The 21362-nt window shown below is 41.4% G+C and overlaps 1 protein-coding gene across 1 annotated transcript in view; it reads left to right on the top strand.

Moving 5' to 3' along the window:
• Nucleotides 1–9084: 9084 nt before the first annotated feature.
• The window catches only part of OSTM1 (osteoclastogenesis associated transmembrane protein 1), a 33936-nt gene continuing 21658 nt past the window's right edge, over nt 9085–21362 (top strand). Inside the window, exons 1-2 of the mRNA XM_014839044.3 lie at nt 9085–9621; nt 17472–17586. Of these exons, the coding sequence (XP_014694530.1) occupies nt 9220–9621; nt 17472–17586 (517 nt within the window). The 5' untranslated portion in view covers nt 9085–9219. The remainder of the gene's footprint in view (nt 9622–17471; nt 17587–21362) is intronic.

Below are 21362 nucleotides of genomic sequence, written 5' to 3'. Positions count from 1 at the left end.
CACAACTCTGCCCCACCCTGATTCCAGCAGAATACCCATGAAGTTCTGATCTCTGGTGAGAGTGAAGCAGACGGAGTCTGGACCAAGAGGCACAAGCATGTTTGAGGGCAGAGGCATTTTACCGAAAACAGAGGGACTAAATAACAGTTTACTGACTGTGGAGATCGCTAGTCTTTTCCCACTGCCAGGATCTCAGAATGCTGGCAGCAAGATAGCACACTGGCAGAATCTTCTCTGGAGAGTACCACCTGCCCAAGAGAAAAGATCTGAAACATTGATGTTTTCAATTCTTTGTTTCGGGTGACCATTCTATGCATTGTAAGATGTTTAGTATCATTCCTGGTCTCTACCCATTAAATACCAGTAGCACCCCTCCCCCAGTTATGACAACCAAAAGTGTCTCTAGACGCTGCCAGTGTCCCTGGGGGAGAGGGATAAACTGCCCCAAGTTGAGAACCACTGGCTTATAGTGACACCCACAGTCAAACTGCCCTATCCATGAGCTTCCATTCAGCTTTGTAGTGCCTCTCTCTTAAACATAAGCAGACAGCCAAAGTTCACCAGTCATTCAAGGAAAAAACGAAGAAAAAAGTAACTTGGAGGAAACAGGCTGTGAGGAAGGAGAAAACTTTAAAAAGAAAATGTAGCATCTACAAAACCAGGATTCTTGGAAATTAAAAATATGGTAGCAGAAATGAAAACTTAACAGAAGCACTGGAGAACAAAGTTAATGAAAATCTCCAGGAAGCAGGGTAAAAAGACAAAGAGATGGAAAAATAGGAGAGGACAATAGAAGATGAGAAAATTAAAGTAAGAGTCTGGGAGGACTGCATCAGGAAGCAGCTTATGCTGCTGTAACAAAGATACTCCGAAATACGGCGGCTTAAATAGCATAGAAGTTTATTTCTCCGTGGCCTAGGATAGGTAGATGGCTCTGATTTACGACCACTTGGCTCTGTCACGCTAAACACATTACATCCATATCCACGGCTGTATCCAGGGCTGCTGTTTCAGTTGTTAACATTTCCTAACTAGCAGGAGAAAAGTCGACAAAAGTCACAACTTAAATATGACTCATAAGGTACCTGCATCGCTTCTGTTCACATCTAGAAGCAAAGGAGTCTGGGGGATGTAGTCTTGCTTATGTGGTCTTATGCTCAGCTCAAACTCAACAGTTCTATTATTAAAAGGAAGGAGAGAATAGATATTAGAGGAATTCGAGCAATCTCTACTATAAGGTCTAACATAAACAAAGGGAGATCCAAAGAGAGAGAACCAGAGAAAATAGTTGGGAGGAAATCAGCAAAGAAATATGTATTTGGGTAACTAGGTTTTGCTGCGGTAACAACCAACTCCTAAATCTTAGCAGCTTATAAAAACAAATGTTTATTTCTCACTCAAGTTGCATGTTCATCACAGGTCAGCTGGGGGTTCTGTTCCATGCTTTTTCTCCAAGCTGACAGAACTTCCATCATCTAGAAAGGTGTTAGTTACTGTGATAGGAGTGGGGGGGAGTGGAAACCTGGTAAATCGTACACTGATCTCTAAAACTTCCACCTGTCATTTTTGCTCACATTTCACTGGCCAAATTAAGTCAAATGGCTAACCTAACTCCAAGGGCACAACAAAGTGCAATCCTACTATGTGCACAGAGGAGAAAAACTGGAAATATTTAGTGAAAGATATTAATGCCTACCTAAATATTTAGCTGACCTAAATATTTGGTTCACTCTCCTTGCAGGCATAATACACTCTTCCCCCATCTCCTCCAAAGGACACAAAAGTTCTATCTTGTTATAGTATAAAGCTCAAAGTCTAGAATCTTTGGGTGATATGTGGTAGTCTTTACAACAGGTTCTCTTCTTGGTCCAGAGACCTATGAACTGAAAAGCTGAGTTCTCGCTCCTCACATACCAACACACGATGGTGGAACAGGGTCAGGATAACCTCAGAAATGGGAAGATTGGAGACACACAGCAGACAGTAGAATACTGCAAAAATGTAATAAAACAGTGATTTCCAAACTATTTTCTCACTTAGCGGAACTTTAAAAAAAATCTTATGTGGAATTCCAGCGTGAAAAGTAGACCAAAGTAAACTGCTCTGCTTGGGGACTGGAATGCAGCCTTGAACTCCACTTACCCTCAGTCTAGGGCTGCTCTTGAGGAAGCTCCATGAAATCTTTAGCGGAAGTGAGGTCATCAAGGGAGAGCCAGGTTTGCTTAGGGCAAAGAGGGTGAAGTTACTGTTTAGAGAAGATACTGAGGAAAAGGGAGATTATAGATAACAGGTTGTGAGTTCCAAAGGACCCAGTGGAACGCTTTGTGAAGGTGGGAAGGAATGGGAAACTGGGTCAGGTGAGGAGACATATAAAGTAGCACGGTGCTCTCTCCTTTCCTCCTACTGGCGGAGACAATGCCCCAACAATTTTAAGCTCAACCTTTATGCTGTTCTGTACTTTCACATGAACAGCTGATCATAGCTGAGGAGAATACATAATTAGGCCGACTGGTTAGACCTTAAAATTGTATCTACTCATCTCAAATAGGCGTTCAATATTGCCTGGCAATCTTATTCACTTACCTAATATGTTCACTTTTTCATTATCCAAAACAATTATTTAAACCTTCTTTTCAAGCTTCAAACTTCTTATACTCCACTCCTCTCTAAATGAAAATCATTTTTCAAAAAATATTTATTGAGCATTTACTAAGTGCCAAGCACTTACTAGAGATAGAGCAGCTGACAAAACCGTTAGTTCTTGCTTAAATTCCAGTGGGAGGAGACTGAAAATAAACAAACAGATAGGATTTTGTAGGGTATTAAGTGCTATGGAGAAAAATAAAGCAGGTTAGGGGGAAAGGGCATGCTGGTGGGAGTGGCAGATCCTTCTAGAACATAGTAAAGACCTTGTCTTTAACTTTGAGTGAGATGTGTAGCCACTAGTGGGGTCAGAGCATCAAGAGTAACATAATCCAACCTGGGTTTTGAAAGGTTCTGTCCATTACAGTGAGAATAGACCATAAGGGAGAAAGAGTGTTAGCAAGGAGACTGCTTCTTGGCCATGATCTCTGGGCCTCTTCTGACCAACCTTGACTACCTTCTTGCCTTACATTCTTACTTTCCCCCCATTCCACATGCTTTAAAGGAAAGAACTGTCAAACTATAATTTTCAAAAAGCTAAAAACATGACATACAAATATAGAATAAAAATGTGTCGAATATTCATTAACTCATTAATGTCTCTCAAGCTGGATATAGGCCCTGAAAAAAGAAAGAATATTAGAATCAGATTGCTAGGTTAGATACTAAACTTGTAAATGTCCCTCAAGGTAATCAAACCATAACCTTTGGGGTTATCTTTTCTAGCAGAGAGAAATTTATACATTAACATGTAACTTCATAGTGTCTGAGCTCTAATTAAATAGTAAAGAGTCAGGGGCCGGTGCCGTGGCTGAGTGGTTAAGTTCGTGCACTCCACTGTGGCGGCCCAGGGTTCAGATCCTGGGTGCGGACATGGCAACACTCGTCAGGCCATGTTGAGGCGGCGTCCCACATCCCACAAGTAGAAGGATGTGCAACTAAGATATACAACTGTGTATGGGGCGGCAGGGGTGGGGGCGGTTGGGGAGATAAAGCAGAAAAAAAAAAAAGATTGGCAACAGTTGTTAGCCCAGGTGCCAATCTTAAAAAAAAAAATAGTAAAGAGTCAAACACAGGTTTATTCTCCTAGATTTGAAAATTAAATAACCCTTGCTTGGGCCTGTTGAACAATGCCCCAGCATACCGACTCTCTTTTGCTTTACTTTTAAATTTTGGGTAAATTTTCTTAACAAATTTCCATGAAAACAAATTTTTGAAAAGTCTCATAGATAGTCTTGATTCACATTTTTAATTTACTAGAGGAATCTAGGGTGGTGCCACAGGTCAATTTCTCTTCCTCTTCTCTGGGTTTCTTGCCTTTTTCCTTTGATCTCTGTCCTCTGCTGTTGCAATATTGTAGGCAAGAGAGTTAAAGGAGCTGACTTCAGGCAGTGGCATTATTTTGGTTATTAGATTTACATTCAAGACAAGACCTTTCCTTGATCTTATTCCTATAATCTGGGGCTATTATGTATATCATCCATGAATATGATCTTCTTTAACAACCATCAATTAACCTTAGTCTCTCAATCTCTGGGTGACTCATTTACCTTCAAGGACTCAACTACCACATAAACCTCAATGATTCCCAACTCTAGACCTCCAGCCCAGGCCACTCTACCACACACCAGATCTGTAATTTAAAAGCTCCCTGGTTGTCTCTATCAGAAGCATCCCGCACTAACAATTCCAGTTGAATTCATTGTTTCTCTCCCAGTCCAAATGTATCCCACTCTTCCTGTATTCTTTATTCCTGTCCACGGCACCATCATTACCCAGCTATCCAAATCTGTAACCTTGGAGCCATCACTGGTTCACATTCCAGATCTACATAACCAACAATTCTTGTTCCTTCTGTAACATAAATATCTCTTTGATCCAATTCCTCTTCTCTCCCACTCCTACCTCAGCCTCCTTTAGGCCTTTACCATCTTTCACTTTAATTATGCGTTAGTCTCAATACTGCAAAAACATTTTCCACACAGTTGCAAGAATTCTCTTCCTAAAATGCCTCTAGGATTATATCACTGTTCTGCTTAAATCTTTCAATGGTTCCCCATTGCCTACAGAATGAAACTGAAACTTTTTAGCACAGAAAGTATCAAGTGGGCAGATTGGCTTTAGTACGATCCCCATAATCTCCATCAATAACTCTAGTAACATCAGCTCTAAGCAGTAACAGTGCACTTGCCATGCAGATGGAGCTTTAGAACGAGTTTTCCAGTCCTTCCTCCTATCCAGACTGCTGCCACTCACTTCTCCTACAGAGACATTCTGGAGCTGCCAGTGGGTGAATTCCTACTCATTCTGTAAGACTCCACTCAAAAATCACCTCCTCTTTGAAGAGCTTCCTGAGTCTTCTCCAAACTTCTAGGTACAGTTAGTTCCATCTTCAGTGCTTCTAAAACACCTCTGCATTGCCTCCTTTCCTATTTAATTTTATTGTACACATTGGATTTTATGTCTTATTCTTTGTGAGCACAATGGTGTTCTAGTCATCTTTGTTTATTCTAATGCCTACCACAATAAATTACTGCTTTTTGTCTTGCTTTTCTGTTTGTGTCACATATTCTAGGATATGTGAGATAAAAAGCAAATTTAATGTAACTCAAACTTGGAGGAAGGAATTTTATTTGGGTTGATTTTAAATCTATGGTTCTTAACCTTTTGGATCACAGACCCCTACAGAAATTATGATGGAAGTTATTACTTTCTTCTCAGAAAATAATATGTAGAAAATTCTATGAACAAGTTTAGTGGGATTCACAAATGGTCTGAGCCTACTGATAGCTGAAAAATTAAGAAACTTTGTCTTGGGGCTGGCCTGGTGGTGCAGTGGTTAAGTGCACACGTTCCACTTTGGTGGCCTGGGGTTTGCCGCTTCGGATCCCGGGTGCAGTCATGGCACCGCTTGGCAAGCCATGCTGTGGCAGGCGTCCTGTATATAAAGTAGAGGAAGACAGGCACAGATGTTAGCTCAGGGCCAGTCTTCCTCAGCAAAAAAAAAAAAAAAAAAAAAAAAAGAGGAGGATTGGCAGCAGATGTTAGCTCAGGGCTAATCTTCTTCAAAAAAAAGAAAAGAAAAGAAAAGAAACTCTATCTTTTCATTTTTATTAATTTTTTGAGTAAGAAGCATATTCATATGGAACCATACCTTAAAAGTACTAAAGTTTACAATGAACAGTCTCTCTCCTAGCCCTGTTGACACATTAAATTCCTCTTTTACCAAAGTGACCAGTTTTTCTGTATCCTTCTGGAGACAGTCTATGCATATGCACATGAGCATTAAAAATCCTTTTTTCTGACACTTTCTTTTTTCCATTTATCTTGGCAGTTGTTCCACATCAGTACATAAGATTTCAAATGTATAGAATTCTATTGCATTGCTGTACCCTAATTTATTTTTACAATATATTTTTAGATTTTGAAACAATTTCAAGCTTACAAAAAAGTTGCATGTATAGTACAAATCATTTTTTTCTGGAACCATCTGCAAGTAAGTTGCTGACCTGATGTCCTATTTGCCCTGAATACTTTCCTGTGTGTTTTCTACAAATAAAAACATTCTCTTACATAACCACAATACAATTATCAAAATCAGCAAATTAACATTATACATTAGTACCATCTAATTCTCAGACCCCATTTAAATTTCGCTAGTTGTCCCAATAATGTCCTTTATGCAAGTGCAGTTCCTTAATCTTTCCTTGACTCTTATGGCTATAAGAAGATTACAGGCTATTTTGTAGAATGAACCTTAATTTGATTCATCTGATGCTTTCTCATGATTAGAATCAGGTTATGTGTCTTTGGCATAGTTTTAACAGAAGTGATGCTGTGTTCTAACTGTATTCTATCAAGTGGCATGCAATTTCTATTTGTCCCATTATGATGATGTTCATGTGATCATTTGATTAATGAGGAGTCTGACAGACTTCATCATTGTAAATTTACTCATTTTTTCCATTTGTAATTAATAAGTATTTTTTAGGGGAGGAAAGACTTTGAAAACACGTAAATATCTTATTCCTCATGAAATATTCAATTTATTCATTTATTTAAATATATCACTATAGGCTCACGGTTTCCTGTTTTAGTCAATGGACTATGACTCGTTAACCATCATTATTTATTTTGATGTTCAAATTGTCCCAGATTTGGGCAGTGGGAGCCTATTCAAGTTGGCTCCTGTATGTTCTTGACATGTTCCCATCATTCTTTGAGCACTTTCTTACTTTCCGGCACAACAAGATGATCTGGGCTAAACTTGTGCTTTTTCTTGCCCCAGTGATGGAATCAGCTATTTCTCCAAAGATTCTTGGCTCCTTTTAGTGGAGAATGGTATTTTGAAGCCATGATTTGGGCACCATGTGTGCTCATTAGTATTGGAGTGCCTCTGCTACTAGGCTTCTCAGTGGACAGAGCCAGGGAAAATGTACACACACACGTGCATATACCTATATGTAAATATACACAAACATACATTTACATCTATATTGGTTTCTATATCTATATGTATTTCCAGCCACGGATACTGCTGATTCTAATCCAATATTACAGAGTTCATTCTACTTTCCTCCCTTTTCATGTCTGTAACTCTCTTCGTTTCTCTCAGTCAGAAACCAGGCTGCCATTATCTTTAATATATTTACTTATTTGATCAATCTCTCTGAATGTAAGCAAACTCCCAGTCACTGCCGTCCCGTCCCCTGTAGAAACCCTTCTTACCCTACTCATGATCCAATGCCCTGCATCAGGCTGATGCCACCTCCGACCCCCCTTGTCCTCCTCTTCTTACCTGTGCTCTGACACCCCTCCCTGGGCCTCTGACACTCCCACTCTACCAGCATAGATGCCTACCTTACTCTACTTGATCTAATGGCTTTAGGAAGGAATTGTTCCAGGAAGGGAAGGGAAAAGAAAGGAAAGGGAAAAGAGGCCACAGTATCTTTAACATGCCCTTTAACCCATTCTTTTACTATTACAAACAATATTGCAATTAATAATCATGTCTATATAAGGTTAGTATATGTTTAAGATAAATTCCTACAAGTGGATTTGCTAGGTTGGAGTATGTGCATTTGTAATGTTGTTGATTGCGCCACATTACTTTCCAGAGAGGTTTAACAATTTACTCATGACGCTGCCTGAAAGAACACTTAAGAACAGTACTTCTAAGACATAAAAAGACCTGAAAGTTACAGGATGACATTTGAGAAAATTAAGACAACTCTCTTCTCTTTTGGAAACACATTTATTGTTACACAAATCAAACTTCCTACTAATTCAGTTTCTTGGCAACAAAAATGAAACAAAACTTAGCCATCACAAGCGAATTTAGGAACACAAAACAATAACCAAACAGACTGGGTGAAAAGTAACTCTCAGCACCCTCAGAGAGGTAAATTAGCACCATCAGCTGAAGAGGAGGAATTGCCCTGCAATTTACAAGGCAAAGATGAAAGCAGGACGACACAAAACGGCCAGGAAATAGTTTTCTACCAAACTTGTTAGGTAGAGACTTGTCAGGAAACCGTTTTCCAGGTCACTAGCTTAACTTCTTTTTACAGCCCAGCAGTGGCATCAGTACTCTTGTTACACCGTCCCACACCATTGCCTTGGGCATGTCAGAAACTGGGCGGGGGTTTGAGGTCGAGAGGTTTGCGAGGAATTTTCAGGATTTTGTGCTGGATGCAGGTTTGTGCCGCACCCCAGGAACCCCTTCAGCTCCAGGCACACCTCGACATTAGCCACCCCAGGGCCAGGCTGACCAGCGAGAGAACTGAGACCTGCGCTGTCCAACACAGCACCCACAGACGCAGCTCTTTACACTTAAATTCCGTTCCTCTGTTGCAGTAGCCACGTTACAAGGGCTCAGCAGCCCCATGTGACTAGTGGCTACCGTCTTGGACGGCGCAGATACAGAGTCTGTCCGGCATCGCAGACAGTCTATCCGACAGCGCCGACCTAGACAGTGTTAAAAAAAAAAAAAAGTAGCTTGGAAGCCACTAGGCTCCAGTACCAAAAATAATCAACAGACGTCATTACTCTTTCCAGATACGACGAGGGGGAAAATTATGCTTAGAAACACCAAGTGAAAACCTGCAAAGGCACCTGCCAGCAGGCTTTCTCAGGGAACTCGTAATTCTCACGGCCCAGGCCGTCCCTCTTTCTGCGGTGGGAAGTAACGCCGCAGACTTCGAGAACGCAGGGAACTCCAAGGGCCAAGACCCCCGAGATCTAATTGTTGAAGGTAGCGGATGCTTGGATTCCCACGGCAGGCGAGCCTCGGCTGGGCGACCCACAGCTGGACGCCACCTCCGGCGTCGCGCGCCCCTCAATCAGCTGCCCTGCGCGGGCTGGGTGCGCGAGGCGGCCCGTGCGCAGGCCCGCCGGCCGCGGAGGCTCCCGGCAGCCAATGGGGCGGGGCGCTGCGCGCCGGGGGCGGGGCCGTGACGCTCGCTCCTCGTGACCCGGCTCGCGGCCTGCGCCCGAGGAAGCCGGAAGCGGCGGCCGTAGACAGTACCGGCTCACGGAGGGGCGGCGGCGAGCGCCTTGGGGGTTGTGAACCCCGCGATGGATCCGGACGAGACGGTCGCGCCGCCGAGGTCGTCGCTGCTGCCGCGGCTGCTGCTAGTGCCGCTGCTGTGGTCCGGGCTGGCTCTGGGCGCGCTTCCCAGGGGCGGCAGCCCCCAAAGGGTCCTCTACGACCTCCTGTCGGAGCAGCAGTTGCTGGAGGCGGAGGACTTGTCCCTGACCCTGCTGCAGGGCGGGAGGCTGGGGCCACTGTCCCTACCCCCGGGCCTGCCGGATCTGGATCCCGAGTGCCGGGAGCTGCTGCTGGACTTCGCCAACAGCAGCGCAGAGCTGACCGGGTGCATAGTGCGCGGCGCCCGGCCGGTGCGCCTCTGTCAGACCTGTTTCCCCCTCTTCCAACAGGTCGCCAGCAAGATGGACAACATCAGCCGAGCCGTGGGGGTGGGTAGAGCACACCCGAGACCTGTGCCGTGGAGGGTTGGCAAAGCAGGAAGGTGTAATGATGGTTAAGTCTGGGGGCCTCAGTTTCCCCATCTGGAAGAAAAAGGGGTTGGACTGGGGTTGTGGAATTCGGGGCATCAGAAAAGGAGGTAGAGGCATTATAGGGCTTGGATTTTGCCTCCATGGCTGCTGTTCGGCATCCTCTTGGTACATATTTGCAGACAGGTATGCCTAGTTTTCTTGGGGTTCCTGCGCCCGAAACCCTGTCTTTCCTTACTTTCCTTTACTCCCTTCCCCCGACTCCGCCACAGCTTCTTCCCATCTTCTCCCGGAGTTCCCAGGAAGGGCCCTTTCCTGAAACCCCAAGTGAAGTGGGGAAGCTATAGTGAGGTAGTGGGTAGGAGCTTGAGCTTTGCAGCCAGAAATTTTCAGATCCTCCACTAACAGTTTGGCCTTGGATTAATTATCTTAGAGTCTTAGTTTCCTCCTCTGTAACATGGAGAAAAACTGCTGCCTGATGTGACTGATAAAAGGATTAAAAGAGATAACGTATGAGAGTTCATCTTAGTGATTAAGACAGACTGGAGCCAGGCGGCCAGGAGTGCAGTTCTCCTCTGCTTATTAGCAATATACTCTGGACAAGTTACTTATATCCTCTGTGCCTGTTTTCTTATCTGTAAGATGGGGATAAAAGGAAGTCTTAGAAAACTGGCACATAGTAATAGTTCTCAGTAAATAGGAGCTGAAATTTTTGGCGATGGTAAATCTGCCCTCCGTTCTTGGTACCCTTAGAGCTTTTCTGGTCATGTGGTAGGTGCTGTGAGGGATTTAATAAAAAGAAAGAGAGACAGAGAGAAGATGTGTCCCTGCTCCTGTGAACCGTATAGGGTCTAGAGTAGGAAAGGATTAGACTATCAGGGCTGGTGGGAGTCATGAGGTGTGGGTCGGATATGCCTTGTAACGGAAGAACATGAGGAGTGACATTAGGATTGTGGAGTGGGAAAGTTCCTCTTGTACTGAGAGGACACGTAGTCTCATGAAAATGTGGTTGGAATTATTTCGTAAATCATAGTTGATTTGACAAAGTATAAACTTGTATGTAGTTGCTTCCTGCCTTGTCAGCCTGATATTACTTAACATGTCTGGGTTTTTTTTTTACAAAAATGGGGGATTTATTTACATTAAATAAATTCTGTCGTCAATCTTTCTGTAAAGAGTTCGTTTTCAAGATGGTTTAAACAAATTTTGGCTTAGATGCAGGATTTTTCAGGTATACGTTTATTGGGTATAGCAAGGGGGATATATAGGTCCATCTCACTATGATTTTAAAATAAAGCTCCAAGACTTGTCCCTGTCAACTACAGCAGGGTGTGGTGTGGCATCATATTCTCGAGCAGTTAGGTGAGTTCTGTAGCCAGAGTGACCGTGAATCAGGATGCAAAGCTTGGATCTTTTGAGGCAGCAAATGCCTTTCCCATTTGTGTAGATAGTGGAATTAAGAAGAGGTTAAGAAATCACCCCAGACTCCAGTAGTGCAGTATTATGGGCATCACCCAATCTGTGTATGAATTTCCACATTTCCCGGGGGAGGCTTCCCAGGTCGGGGGTGGCAGGAACTTCCTCTCCTTTGTGCCTCTCAGATTCCACCAGTGACCTGGGCACCTGGGTCGCCTCACCCTTGTGTGAAAGGAAGAAGGTAAAGAGATTAAAAAGGCAGAAAAACCCTTTCCCCGATCTCCGTGTCCCCTCCAAGTCAACCTAGACCTTGGTCTGTTTCCCCTCCTTTCCTCAATAGAGCTGGATGTGGTTTATTAGCTCAAAAGCATGATTTCTACAGTTCTGTGGTACTTCATGGATTTAGCAGGCTTTTTTGGATTGGTTTGGGACTTGAACCATCATGTATAATAAGGAACCTATGGGAAAATGTGTTGTGAGTTTCTTAGGAGTGAACTTGAAGGGATTAGTCGTCTTTTGTGTATTTGGTGGGGGTTATTTCCGTATTTTCCTTTTGTCTGAGCATCAGTCTCTCATTTTAAAAGTCTAATCAGCAAACACACACTGTTCTTAAATGTTGGGCTGATAAAAGGATATAAAAGGAGAAGAGGATAAGGTCCAGGCCTCAAACTCTCAGTGTAGTTGGGGAAAAGTAAACCTATATTGAGAAAAAGAAAAAGGAACAAATTGTCAATGTCAATGTTATAAATTGTACAATAGCAATTTAGAGCAAGAGAGTGAAGGAGATGCTGAATTAAAGGCAGGAACAGAGCAAGATGGGGTTAATCAGAGAAAACCTGCAAGCTGAATTTTGAACAAGACATCCTTTCTCACCTCTTTAGGGTGAATCCATGTTCATGGATCGAGAGAGGAGGGGAGTATAACAAGGAGAAAAAGGATCAAAGGTAGAAATTAGCAAGCTATTTCTGTGATACAGTAAGCTAATTCACTTAACTATAATAGAATTATGACAATTCTATTTTCTTGTCACTTCCTCTTGGAATTACTGCGACAAGGACCACATGTGGTTGTATTATCTCTAGGTAAAGAATACAGTGATTTGAGGCCAGCCCCGTGGCCAAGTGGTTAAGTTCACGTGCTCCCCTTCAGTGGCCCAGGGTTTCACAGGTTCGGATCCTGGGCAAGGACACAGCAGCGCTCATCAAGCCACGCTGAGGCAGCATCCCACATAGCACAGCCAGAAGGATCCACAACTAGAATATATAACTATGTACTGGGGGTCTTTGGGGAGAAGGAAAAAAAAAGATTGGCAACAGATGTTAGCCCAGTTGCCAATCTTTAAAAAAAAAAAGAATACAATGATTTGTGAAATCTGAATGGTAGAAGTGATGGATTCCCTCGTCCTTAGCGTTATACTTTCTTCTTTTAGTTTAAACTGAGAGAGACGTGGTTTCTTTTTTTTTTTTTTCCCCCTTAGATTTTTATTTTTTCCTTTTTCTCCCCAAAGCCCCCCAGTACATAGTTGTGTATTCTTCGTTGTGGGTTCTTCTAGTTGTGGCATGTGGGACGCTGCCTCAGCGTGGTCTGATGAGCAGTGCCATGTCCGCACCCAGGATTCGAACCAATGAAACACTGGGCCGCCTGCAGCGGAGCGCGCAAACTTAACCACTCGGCCACGGGGCCAGCCCCGAGACGTGGTTTCTTTGAGCTCTTCAGCATCATCAGAGTGGTTGCCAGGATGCCTTGGCCTGGCAAGTTGTGGATAGCTACGTTTTATCTTCTCCTTGGTTTTTAAAAAATTTATATAGATAGATATATAGACAGACATATAGATATGTATATGTCTTTATGAAGGTGTAGTGATGGGGGTATGTATCTGGAAGTGTTCAACATACTTTTAGTATACATTAATAAATAAAATCTTAGGAATATAGCGGGAAAATTGGAACACAGAATAACAATAATCTGTGTCTATTTAAAGGTTGGAAAATATAATGCTTCTTAAGAATTCATTCAAAAAGTTATTGAGGGCCTATTATGTGCAGGCTAGTAGTAGTTACTAGGGATATAGCTGTGAATGGACAGAGGTTGTACTCTGATAGGGAGAATAGACCTTAAACTTTTCAATAAAGAAGTAGTATTTTAATTTTGGTGTGATAAGTGTTGCAATGAAAAAAACACCAGATGCTACCAAACCGTTATCACAAGGGTGCTGATCTTGACTAGGACTGGAGGTAGATAGAGTGGTCAGTGATTAAAGCTGACCCCTAAAATCTGAGTGAGAGTAGGGCAGCGGAGAGAAGGTATACATGTAAAGAAGTAGCAGGTGTGAAGACTCTGAGGCTGGAGTCTGGTAAGTTTGAGCGGTAGGAAGAACTGAAAGCACTGTGAGTCAGGAGGAGACTAGTGATCTGAGCCTGGGGATGTGAGCAGGTGCCAGGTCATGTGGGCCTTGTTGGGTATGTTAAGGATTTTAGACTTTGATTTTAAAACAATGTGATGTTAGTGAAAGGTTTAATTCTGTGGAATGACATGATCAGATTTGTACTTTAAAAGGCCACTCTGGTACATAGAGAAAATGGAGGGGACGGGGACTGGGGCAGGGAGGGGAAGAGTAGGTATGGGGAGATGGGTTAAGAGACTCTTGCAGGGATGTGGGAAATGGCGGTGGCTAGGATACGTGGGGGCCATTGTGATGGGGAGAAATGGATAGATTTCAGAGAGATTATAAAGATAGAATTGACAAGATTTGGTGGTTAGTTGAATATGGAGAGTGAAGGAAAGGAAATGCTCCTTCCCAGGGTTTTAATAAGAGCAGCTTAGTGAATAAGGGTTGCCATTTACTCAGATGGAGGGAGGAACCTGTTTGGTGGGGAAAGATCATGAACTTGATTTTGAACTTGTTGATTTTAAGGTGTTTATGAGACATCCAAGTGGAGATATTGCATATGTGGTTGGATGTATATGTCTAGAGATCTGGATTGAGGATAATATGTTTGGGAGTAGGTGGCTTAAAAATAAGTGTTTGAAACCATGGCACCTGAAGAATGAGAAAGGAACACTACGAATTGAAGATTTGGGTAGAGGATAAAGTATCAAAGGAGACTGAGAAGAAAGAGTCAGAGAGATGAAGAAAAATCAGGAGAGTGTGGTGTCTTGTAAATGAAGGAAAAGGGAAGGGGTGGTTATTTGTGTCATATCCTGCTGAGAGGACTGGAAGTTATTTATCAACATTGACATTATTGGTTCCTTAACACAGGAGTGGTTTTGATGGAGTGCTTGGGGATGAAAGCAAGATTAAATAGTTAAATAGTGAATGGAAGATGAGGAAGTGGGAAGAGCGAACCTACACAATTCTTGAAGAGTTTGGCCTTGAAGAGGAGATAAGAGAGAGGGGTCACTAAAGAAGACTGGGGGACTCAGGGATTTTCTTTACTTTCTTTCTGGTCTTTTGTCCCTCCAACCCTCTGTCTCTCCTTCTCTTCTTCCTTTCTTAAGATGGAAGTGACCGGAACATGTTTAAAGGCTGATGGGAAGGATCCTATAGAGAAGGTGAAGATACAGGAGAGAGTGGAAAAGTAAACAAGTCGGTTTTCCTGAGAAGGCAGAGTAGATGGGATCTAGGGCATCCACAGGGAGATGAGCCTTTGATGGGGGAAGGCACTTTTGGCCCTGTAACAGGAGGGTAGGAGAGGTTAGGGTAGAGGTTGGCAGGTCAGAGTTTCAACTTGATGGCTTCTGTTTTTTACTGTCAACTGGGAAGCTAGATCTTCTCTTGAGATTAAAGGGTGAGTGGAGAAGATTGGAATAGTGGTTCTAAAGGGAGGAGAATGAGCAGACAGGACAGTGAGGTGTGCAGTTTGGGATTATGGGTTTATTGTGGAAATAATCTGCTTAGTGGTTTGCTTTTTTGCCAAACAGGCATGATGAAAGTGGATGGTTGGGTTCATTGTGATTAGGGTTCTGCTAAGTGGTTATGACACATTTGAGTACTAGGAGTTCTAAATATAAACCAAGGGCCAATATTTTTGGTCATGTGCTAGGCATTGAGAATACTAAGATATAACACAAAGTTCCCTTCCTGAAGGAACTTCTGTCCAGGTAAGGAACCTAGACACACACAGGTGGATATCATACTTTAAGAAATGGAGCCTCAGAGTGATTAAGTAACTTATCCAAGGCCATGTAGTGGAAGAGGCTGGGTTTGAATCCAGAGAGATACTACTTCTATCATAGAGTTGTTATAAGGATTAAATAAGTTCCACATTTGGAGCATTTCGGGCAGTTAGGTATTCAGTAAGTACATCATCATCATTGGGGTTATTCGTCACTTCTCTTCCTTTCACACTTTCGCCACTGTCTTTTCATCGTGCCTGAATTATAGAAATATTCTAGTTAGTCTCCCGCCTCCTTACACTACGTATTGTGGCTGAGACTGGTGTTCCCAAACTCTGCTTTTCATGTCACTCTCTTTAGAAATCTGTAAAAGTTTCCCACTGTCTGACTCTCATGACCCTCAAGACCCTTCATAACCTTGCCCTAACATCTCCCTTTAATGCCTCCACTTTCGTAGAGGTACCCTCCATTCTAACTATATTGGCCTACTGAATACCCCCTCAATACCTCATAATCACTCCCACTTTCACCCTGTGATCGTTTTGTTCTCCCATTTTAGAATCCTCTTCCCTTTCTCAGCATAGGGCTGAGTTCAAATCCAACTTCTTCCATGAATTCTTTCCTAATTTCCCCCAACTACACCGGTATCTTCTTCATCTGAACTATTCTACACATTGACCACTCATACAGGCTATACTGTATTGATTTTTTAAATAGCCAGTCATGTACTTATGAAGACTCAACTTAAGTAACTTATTACACTTAGCCAACTACACCCACTTAGAGCAGTTCAGGTTGGCAGCAAGGTGGCTAGGTGAAGAGCATATATCAGCCATGCTCCATTTAAGAAGTAACAATAGAAATTTTCTTTATTGCTCTGAAAGCAATTCCAAGAAAGGAACTTTTTTTTTTTTTTGAGGAAGATTAGCCCTGAGCTAACATCTGCTGTCAATCCTCCTTTGTGCTGACGAAGACGGGCCCTGAGCTAACATCCATGCTCATCTTCCTCTACTTTATATGTGGGATGCCTGCCACAGCATGGCTTGATGAGTGGTGCGTAGGTCCGCACCTGGGATCCAAACTGGTGAACCCTGGGCTGCTGAAGGGGCCTGTGCGCACTTACCCGCTGTGCCACTGGGCTGGCCCCAGAAAGGGACTTTTTAAATGAATTTTTAGGTTCACTATTTTAAAAGCGAGCGTTCATTTGGATACATCTTTTAATGAGAAGACAAAACTAAGCCACAGAGAGGGTAACTATCCCAAAATGAACATCAGAGGTATTTAAAACAAGAATTCTGCCGTAAAGCCCTCCTTCCCTCTTTTCCCGCCCTACCTGCCTGATCAGCTCTTTTCCCGAGTTATCACTCTCTCTCTCTCATTACTCTTCACACTATATAATTCCTTATCTGTATGTCTCTGGGGAGATTCTTGAAGTCCCAGTGTTGATGACATTCCCTTAACTTTCTGTATCCTTAAAACTCTAGGATTCTTGTACTACCTGGTAAATAATAGGAGTTAAATAACTTTTAAGGAATGAAGGATAAGCAGGACTTAGTTCTTTGCTTGGGGCAAAAGGGAAAATTAAATAGATAAGGCTTAAATAATTTAGGAACTTGTTTTTATTATTTGCATAGTGTGAGTTTCATTATGGAAATGATCTCTGGAAATCGTAGTCTTCTATCTGGGTGCAAACTGTTTGGGTACAAACTTGATGTGTCACATTTTCTTGTGGATTATAAGATTTTGAACCAAAGATTGCCAAGAAGATGAAACTAAATGTTTGGTGATCATTTACTCACCAGATTAAAAAAATTGTGTAAATAATAGATGGTCAGTATAGAAAAAATTGAGACAGTGTAAAAGAGGCGAAAAAGAAAATAAAAATCACCATATTTCCATTTTTCAGAGATAACCACTGCTACATTTTGGTGAATAACTTTCCAGAATTTTTTCCTTTGCATGAAAAGTAAGAAACATGACACGCACACAATTTGGGCCTCAGTAGTTGAGATTGTTCTGTAGAAGCCAGTACTTATTCAAGAAGCAAAGATGTTCTTCCTGTGCAAGTGAACTTGGTGCCGATAAATGTTAGCTACCATTGTTTTATTACAGGTGTTCTTATTAATGGCATGATTATTTGATTATATCAGGCAAAATGTTAAAATGCTTATAATAAATATTTAAATTAATTTTATAAGGTTTTTTTTGCCTCTTGTTGGTGTTTGGGAAGTCTAAAAAATATTCAGATTGTATTTTTCTATTTTCTTTTTTTGTTACAGAATACTTCAGAGAGTCATAGTTGTGCCAGAAGTCTGTTAATGTCAGATAGAATGCAGATAGTGCTGATTCTGTCTGAGTTTTTTAATTCCACGTGGCAGAAGGCAAATTGTGCAAGTAAGTAATTCTTTCATTTTCATTTTGCAATTATGGTTCAATAGCATAGATGTCACATTTTAGTGAATTTTGAAATCTTTGAGACTAGATAATACTTTTTGCTACTGAGTTTAAATGAACTGTGATTAGCATCCTGGTTTATTACTGGGAACTACTCGGGCAAGTACTGAGAGGCAGAAAAGCGTAGGAGTTACCGGCATGAGTTTTGCAGTCAGGCAGATGTGGGCTTGATTCTAATCTCTGCCACTTACTAGCCCTAACTACCAGCTGTCAGATCTTGGGCATGTAGCTTTGCCTCTTGGAACCTCAGTTTCCTCACTGGTAAGTTGGTCATAGTAATGGAACCTACCTTATATGATTGTTTTGGGATTAAATGAAATAAATTGTTTAAAGCAGTTAGCTCAGTACCTGGTACACAGTTAATGTTTTAGAAATGTTAGCTGTTTAATATAATAATTATGATGTTTATAATAATCTGTCAAATGTAGGGGGAGGTGATAACATCTGTTCTTTCAGTTTTGTATGTATTTGTACAACAAAATGAGATCTATTTTCAGGCATTTTTGGGAAAAATTAAAATTACTATTTCAATTCAGAAGCGTTTTGAATACCAACTATGTACTAGGCTGTTTTTGTTTTCCATGCCTTATAATTTAGTGAAGGAGAAAGTTATATTTACAGTATAACCTAAGACAGATAAATAAATGCATTAATAAAATTACAGAGTCCTTGGGGGAAGTAGAAAATAAATTGAATTAGGGAGAATTTGAAATGACTTCCTGGAAGAGATACCTTTTGATCCTATACGTTTATGGCTGGGCATGATTTCAATAAATAGAGATGAGAGGAAGGACGTTACAGATAAAGAGGCCTTGTGGACAGAGGCCCAGAGGTATAAAGGAGTAGTCAATGATCTAGGATCCTAGAACCACATGGGAGATACAGTTGGAAAGAGAAACTAAGACCTTGACTGATATAGTAGTTTATCACTTATGCCAACATCTTTAATACTGCTTGGGACACCAACATATTATTAATAAATAGTTGTGTACTATAGTCTCTTGGGGGTTTACAATACACATGGAATATGAAAGGCAGTGAGAAGTATGACAGGTTAAAAAAAAAGTTTTTTAACATCATTTAACCTGGCACTTTCAAGCTTTTCCTTTTTAACTACAAAGACCCTTTTTTTCATGGAACTCCATTGGAAGAGGAAGAGAGAGACCAGTGAGGAAGTTATTATAATAGTTTAGGCAAGAAGCAAAAAAACCATGAAGTAGGGGCCTGGGCTGTGGAAATAGAAAGGACAGGGTGGATTAAAAATCTGCGTGTGTGTAAGTCATTAAGGAGCTTAACTTTTCTAAGGACTTGTCTTTTTGGTTAGTTCATATGAAGAAAAACTGTAAATGGGAAAAAGACTCCCTTGCTCGATTATTTGCCTTTTTATTTAAACACAAAAAAAGACTGATCAGTTTTCTTAGAATTTATGTTAAATTTTCTTCCTTTTTTTTTCCTTTTCCTCCCCAAAGCCCCCCAGTACATAGTTGTATATTCTTAGTTGTGGGTCCTTCTAGTTGTGGCATGTGGGACGCCGCCTCAGTGTGGCTTGATGAGCAGTGCCATGTCCGCGCCCAGGATTCGAACCGACGAAACACTGGGCTGCCTGCAGCAGAACGAGAGAACTTAACCACTGGGCCACGGGGCCGGCCCCTCTTCTTTTTTTTTTTTTAAGAGTGGCCCTGAGCTAACATCTGTTGCCAATCTTCCTCTTGTTTTTCTTTTTCCTCCCCAAAGCCCCAGTGCATAGTTGTACATCCTAGTTGTAAGTCATTCTAGTTCTCCTATGTGGGATGCCATCACAGCATGGCTTGATAAATGGTGTGTAGGTCTGTGCCCAGGACCCCAACTGGTGAACCCCAGGCTGCTAAAGCAGAGCGTGCAAACTTAACCACTTGGCCATGGGGCTGGCCCCCTATGTGAAATTTTCAAATGCAAGCCACTAACCCATTTGTCTCAGTTACCTTTTTGTGATGAACTAGTTATTAAATTTCCAAATACAATGGCTGGTAAGTGATGCCAGCTTTAGGGATCTTTAATGGTAAATAATATGGAGTCCATTCAGTCTGGCACCTAAAATATAAAATGGGGAAGAAAAAAATTACAAAGGAAGAACAGAAACTGTGGATATGTTTTAAAAATTTGTTTTTAACTGAAACTTAAACCAATATATGATCCATTTTGTAGGAATATATCTTTTGATATATAAAGTAAGTACTCCTTTCTCATCCTCTATGCTAGCAAATACAAAACTATATATAGGTAAAATCTTTTTAAGCAAATTTAATAATTCACTTGTAAAAAGAATATTATTAAGAATATAAATGTAAAAATATAAAACAGAAAATATTGTTTAAAAAATATTAAAATTGCTGCACTGCCCAAAGCCACCTTTTCTTTGTACTTGAGCTAGCTGTAAGGTGACACCGAGTCTCTGCAGTTACTAGTTGATGAAAGGAAGGCTAGAAACCCAGTAAAAAAGAGAGAGTGCCATCCTTGGACCACTCCCATCTCTTTTATCTTTAGAATTCCCGTGTCTTTGAATGATATTAGTCTTGATGGGAAATGAGTTTTTGAAAATTGGTGGAGACTCAAAAGAAGTCTCAAGAGCTCAACTCTTCCAATTCGCGTTACAAATAACATGGAAACGAGTTCTTCTGTAAACTGACTGACATATCAAAGGTTTCTCCTGTTCAGAATTTTAAAGCTGTCATCAAAAGTGTATTGTTGACACACTGACAGCCTTGTTATTGAGGTGCTTCTGGTTGTCTTGTGCGTGTGACAGTTGAATACTTTTAGCAGCGTGATCAGATTTGATGAGACCGTGGATTGTTTTATGGTAGTGTGTTGGTTCTTTGTTTTTCTTTTTCAACTTTATTGAGATATAATTGACATATAATGTTGTGTAAGTTTAAGGTGTACAATGTGTTGATTTGATACAGTTACATATTGCAAAAGGGTTACCACCATAGTGTTAGGTAACACTTCCATCATGTCACATAATTACCGTTTCTTTTTTGTGGGGAGAACATTGAAGATTTACTCTCTTAGCAATTTAGAAGTATATAATACAGAATTGCTAACTGTGATCACCACACTGTACATTAGATCCCCAGAACTTATAACTGGTGATTTGTACCCTTTGACCAACGTCTCCCCATTTCCGCTACCTCCAACCCCTGTCAATCACCATTCTTCTATTTCTGAGTTCAGCTCGTAGTTGACTACACATGTGGGGCTTTGTTTCTGAACTCTTGATCCTGTTCCATTCATCTCCTTTCCTGTGATGAGTCAGTCTTCCCTAGTTGATGGGACTCCTGAGGAAGGGATTTATGACCATTCAGTTTCTTTTGGAGGATCTGTTTTCAGGCAGATAAAGGGGAATTCACAGAAAGCTTCTCTCTGCATTTGCTGTTTTTCAAGTGCCTTCAGCTCAAAATAATCCTTATGGCAAAGGGGCATATTTTAGAAAGGCATATTCTGCCATCTTTCACTTGTTATGATTTGGTTCTTTACAAATCAATAATAAAATTTAATGGTTAACCAGAAGGTCTATTAACCAGAACCCCTCTTTCCTGTATTTTATCTACATGGTAATGTACTAAGCATCAGCCCTACTTATTTGTATCTTACAATTTTAAATGTCTTAGTTTTCATACTTATGACAACTTAATTATGTTGTTCAGGTACAAGGTTCCCACAGTTTGTACTATATTTTC

Source organism: Equus asinus, chromosome 24 (assembly GCF_041296235.1).
Source record: "Equus asinus isolate D_3611 breed Donkey chromosome 24, EquAss-T2T_v2, whole genome shotgun sequence".
NCBI classification, from domain to species: domain Eukaryota; kingdom Metazoa; phylum Chordata; class Mammalia; order Perissodactyla; family Equidae; genus Equus; species Equus asinus.
The sequence above is the reverse complement of the archived record's forward strand: the minus strand, read 5'-3'. Positions and strand labels throughout refer to the sequence as shown.